We start from the raw sequence: 5,253 nt of genomic DNA, 5'->3' as shown, positions 1-5,253 counted from the left end.
GGAGATAAATTAACAAATGAAAACTGCATCAGAATTAAAAAAAAAAAAACTGTTACGCCAAAAGTTAAAATTAGTCACATAATTAAGCGCTAATCTCTGGTTGTTACCCTAACGTGACAAACTAGGCAGTGATGGCCTAAGCTGTTATGCATGTTTTATAATTCTGAATATAAAAAGCCTGCAGAACAGGAGCTAGTTAGAAAACTCATCTCTTACCTGTAGCTTATCATCATAATTGATTTCTTCCTTCAAAAGTCTCAGTTCTTGTGTTAAATGAAATGACTGTACTAGATGTTCTGGAGACACAAAGTCTTCAGTTACCTGAATACAGCTGTGAAAATTCTGTACCTATACCCCGAACAGAAACAGAAAAATATAAGTTTTAGGAGGTGGGAATAAAGAGAAGCAAAGTTGTCTGCTGAAACAAGAGACAATTCACCAGAGAACTTATTTTCTCCAAAACATCAAATGCATTTCAAAGTGGAACACCACACTTTATGAGAAAGTTTATCACTGAAAAGCTTCATGTAAATGGAATATTTTTAAACGATGCAAAGAAAAGAACTTTTCCAGGAATCCTTCAGAGAGGCTGATAATCAGATCCTAATTATCAATGTTGTCAAGGTGGATCTTGGGGTGTTACTTAAAAGCAACAACAACAACAAAATGCTAACTGGAAGGTATCTGTTTCACCAATCAGTGCAGTCAACCCGGATGTCTGTTGTTGCTCCTTTGACTTTCTGCATTTGGTCATTTCACTGTTAACTTTTACACCAGAGAGTAGATTAAAGGAAATGAAACTTAGTTTGATTATTTATGAGGAACTGTGATGAAAACTGTAGTTCCAGACAGATCTACTGACCACAGCAGTTTCAGAATTCTCTGAGGGTTCTGTTTGTGCTTTTTTTTCTTTTGTGCCTTTTCTTTCAAATCAACCAATTAAAGATGATACCCTTCAGTCTCTTGTGGCATCAGTGCAACTGTTTTTTCTGCTAGTTCTCCCTCTCGTGACTAAATGGTATTCACAAGAAGCCAGTCAGTATCTTACCTGTTATTTGTTCGGCATGTACAAACTAACTCTGCACTTGACAATTTCTTAGAACTGCTTTCTATCAACACTCAGGATAATGAGAGAGAAAGGACCAAGCTTATCCAATCTGGATTTTGTTTCTTTGCTGTCCTCTAGTGATATTAAAAGATATCATAAAATTCCTGGAAAACTAAACATTTACATTCTAATTTTTAAAGTATGAAAGTAAATTTCGTTGGGAGAAGTGAGCAGAGGGAGATAACAAGTGGGGAACAGAGACTGTGGAAAACATCTGATGATAGAGTGATGAAATTCCAAAGGGGCTGGAATTGCTCCTCTGGGCATAGTGACCACCTGAACAGCTGCAGATGTCTTTAACTGAAGCACTGTGCCTTTACTGATAACTCGGTAGCATATAAACATTTTTTTCCTTTAATCATTAGGTTGTTGATTCCTGTGGAGGATGAACATAGTGGATGCCTCACATTTTCAGCACTTGCTGTACAGTCTCATTGGATCTTCATTATGTGTCTGTAGAACAGATGCTCTATTTCACAGAGCAGGAAACTATGGATAAGCAGTTCAGCGCCTGTTCCAAGATAAATCAGCCAATAAATGGCAAGTCAACAGGAACCCAGCTCCTGTGATATCTTGTCTAACAGATGCTTTACAGTCCTACATGAACTCAGTCATACCAGCATACACAGGCTCCAAATGCCCTGTCTCACCTTACATTCATCTGAACATGCTGTGGGGATTAAGTCCTTCTGAAGTTCTAGCATGTAACTTTTAGCATATGTAACTATTTTTTTAAAAATAATTTCTCTTCACTGATATTCTAACTGCATTCAAACATCATTTGCCTGGTTCTATTTCTTTTTTCCATAGTCCTTTAGCCCTTTGAGCATATTTAAGATAACTGACTTAGAAGTCTATCTAGTAACTCTGATGTCTGGTCTTCCTCAGGGACAGTTTCTGTTGAGGTATTTTTTCCCTATGAATGGGCCCTACTTTCCTGTTTCTGTGTATGCTTTGTGACTTTTTGTTGGAAACTAGACATCTAAACATTATCATGTGGTAACTAGAATCAGGTTCTCCCCTGCCTCACAGTCTGCTGCTGTTGATTGATAGGGACTGTAGTCATCCATTTGTTTTGTGACCTTTCCAAACTAATTTTGCAAAGACTATTCCTCCTCTGGTGTGCTCACTGATGTCTCTGTTCGGTTATCTCAGGTGGTCAGCCAGTGACCTGTCAGAGATTTCCTTGAAGGCCAAAACTCAGACGTCCTCTTCTTCTTTAAGCAGTCCGCTGGTCCATGTAAGTTCTGAATTAGATTCCAGAGCTCTGAAAAAGTTGATTCTTATGGTTGTTTTAAAATCACTTTTAGAACAGGGACTTTCATTAGTGGTTACAAGGTGTTATTTTGTTTCCTAATGACCTCAACTTGATATAGACTGCTTAAAGACTTAAGGGTTAGTTTGAAAAGGCAAGGTTCAGTTTCAGGGTGGAACGTATCTGAAATTCCCATTCCACTTACCCCTTTTTGTGCCATCTTTGAGTCATTTACTTTTCACTTCCTTGGCAGACTGTCTTATTCATACTTGCCTTCAAGATCAGTTGTAATCATAAATACGTCATGTTAAGAAAATGTAACTTCTGTTTTCAGAGTAGGAAAGTTATTATCTTGACACTGTGATTTTGTCTGAGTCCTTTTAGTCATAAGAATGTAGAGAATTTACAACTTAGCAATATCATTAACTTACTTTGAATGACCAAATACAATCAGTTAAGTAGTTGAGGACAAATTTATCAGTAAAGATTTTGTGTTAATTTAAAAAAACTGTTGCTGTTTAAAACTGAAAGCTACTCTAAACCTCAGGACACTAGAGCTGAGAAAGCAAATCCTGGAGGTCAAGATTCACCTGCTTTATCTAAGGGTATACACAGGGTTTCACAGACTCAGCCACGTTTGCCAACAGAAGAGTTTTAAGCCTGCAGTTCTAGAGTAGTTCTTAGAAAATAAAGAGGGCTGTGGCTGTGATATTGTCCCTCAACTTGCCGAGATATACATCTGAATGCCGCTGCACAGAGTTGTCCCGAGGCCGAGGCCGTCTCTTCTCCCGCCCCAGGCTTCTCGAAGTGCTCACTGCTGACAAATCAGAGAAAGGTATGTTGATTCTTCCCTAGCACTGCTGGCCAGTCAAGTCCTGCACTGTCGTTTGGACGAAAGTTTTTTGTTACCTTGCCTTGGGTTTTTCAAGGGCTTCCTATCTGTGTGGTTCTCAAAGCGTGGTTCCTGAACAGTAACGTCAGCGTCACCTGGGAACTTGTTAGAAATGTAGAATTCCAGATCCCTCCTCAGACCCACTGAATCAGAAACTTTGGGCATGGGGTCTAGCAATCTGTGTTGTATCAAGCCCTCCAGGAATTCTGATGTATGCTAAAGTGTGAAAGGAGCACTGAGACTCTGGGATTATTTAAAGGGCTACCTGTGATTTACTGGAAGTGTTGAAGCCATCAATGAAAAGTTTTCAGGACCTCTATGGACTACGTAAATTGTAAATAATAATGCGTCTTAAATCCAAGTTAACATTGTTAACAGAGTTCATACTTCCTTTTAATTCTCTCTCAAAACCACATTACCACCACTTGTGAGTCACGGACAACACCCTTTAAACAGAGTACAAATAACTGTGCTGTCATTATCATATCACGTAAGGGAAGGAAGGTAGCAATTCTGTGCCAAAATATGCAGCAGAGAAGTTTTTTTACTTTGGAACACTCGACAATTTAGTGGCAGAGATCAGAATAGAGTTTGCCAGTCTAGATGCTGTTTCAGTCTATTCAAGTATAGCATCTTAAGTAGGAGTGTGTGTGTAAGTACAGAATAGGATACAAGGACATACTGTTTAAGTGAGGCTAAAGCAGAGTGACTTGTGAACTAAGCTTTTTAACAGGATTACTTTGCCCACTATTTTGAGAAAAAAAGGCTATTCTCTTCCCTCTCTTCCCCCAAGAAAGTATAAGCAGTAGAGAGACATTTACATGCAGAGACTCTCTCTGTGGTAATAGTGATTGCCTCTGGAGTAGAGGAACCGAGGGCAAAGGTGAGAAAATGACTTAATTTTCACTGTGAACCATTGTGTACTGTTTGAATTTTAAAAAAATCGTATGAATGCATTACATTTTCAAAAGAAAGTATTTTAAAATTGTTTTCTTGACAAACAGTACTGGAACAACTGCATGTCCATATGCAAAAAAACTGAACTTCAGTCCACACTCTACACTATATACAAAAATTAACCTAAAAATGGATAACAGACCTATATGTAAGACTATCAACTATAAAACTTCTAGAAGAAAATTTAAGAGAAAGTCTTTTTGATCTTGGGCTAAGCAAAATTTTTCAGATACAATAAAAGTATATAATACATTAAAAAACTGATCAGCTGAACTTCATCAAAATTTAAGAACTGCTCTTCAGAAGACACCATTAAGAAAATGGAAGGACAACCCACAGGTTGGGAGAATATATGTGCAAAGCACGTATCAGACAAAGGACTTAGAGTAAAGACATTCAACATAGTAAGAAAAAAAGGACCCAATTACAAAAATGTATATATAAATGTATTGTAAATACTTCTCCCACTCTTGGGTTACGTTTTCACTCTCTTAATAGTGCTTTTTTTAATGAACAGAAATTCTTAATTTTAATATATCCCAGCCTATCCATGTTGAAAAAATGGACAAATATTTGAACACATTTACCAAAAACAGATTTACAGATGGCAAATAAACACGAGAAAAGATGTTCAACATATTTAGTTATTAAGAAAATGTAAATTAAAGCCATAGTGAGATTCAAATGCTTAAAAACAAAACTGACAGTAAGCAGAGGAGATGGAACTCACATATACTGCTTCGGGGAATGGAACATGGTACAACCACCACCACACTTGCCATGTGACCAGGTGGTCCCACTACTCGGTATTTACCCAACTGAAATGAAGTCCTATATTCATACAAAAACCTGTACGTAAGTGTGGCTTACAGTGGATTTATTATTGCCCCAAACTGAAAACAACAATGAAAAACTACCCAGAAATAAAAAGAAACAACTACTGATGTACACAACAACATGGATGAAACTCAAATACATTATACTGAATAAGAAAAGTCAGACTCAAAGGCTACATACTGTATAATTCCAATCATATGACAT

The 5,253-nt window shown here is 37.4% G+C and overlaps 1 protein-coding gene across 2 annotated transcripts in view; it reads right to left on the bottom strand.

Annotated features, from left to right (window-relative positions):
* JMJD1C (jumonji domain containing 1C) overlaps positions 1-5,253 on the bottom strand; it is a 248,697-nt gene that overhangs the window by 972 nt on the left and 242,472 nt on the right. For both annotated transcript variants that reach the window (XM_007446796.1, XM_007446797.1), the window contains one exon: positions 217-348. In XM_007446796.1, coding sequence (XP_007446858.1) covers positions 217-348 — 132 coding nt within the window. The remainder of the gene's footprint in view (positions 1-216; positions 349-5,253) is intronic.

This window comes from Lipotes vexillifer, unplaced genomic scaffold (assembly GCF_000442215.2).
Source record: "Lipotes vexillifer unplaced genomic scaffold, Lipotes_vexillifer_v1.1 scaffold1562, whole genome shotgun sequence".
Classification (NCBI taxonomy): domain Eukaryota; kingdom Metazoa; phylum Chordata; class Mammalia; order Artiodactyla; family Lipotidae; genus Lipotes; species Lipotes vexillifer.
Note: the sequence above shows the minus strand (reverse complement) of the source record. Positions and strands in the feature narration are given on the sequence as shown.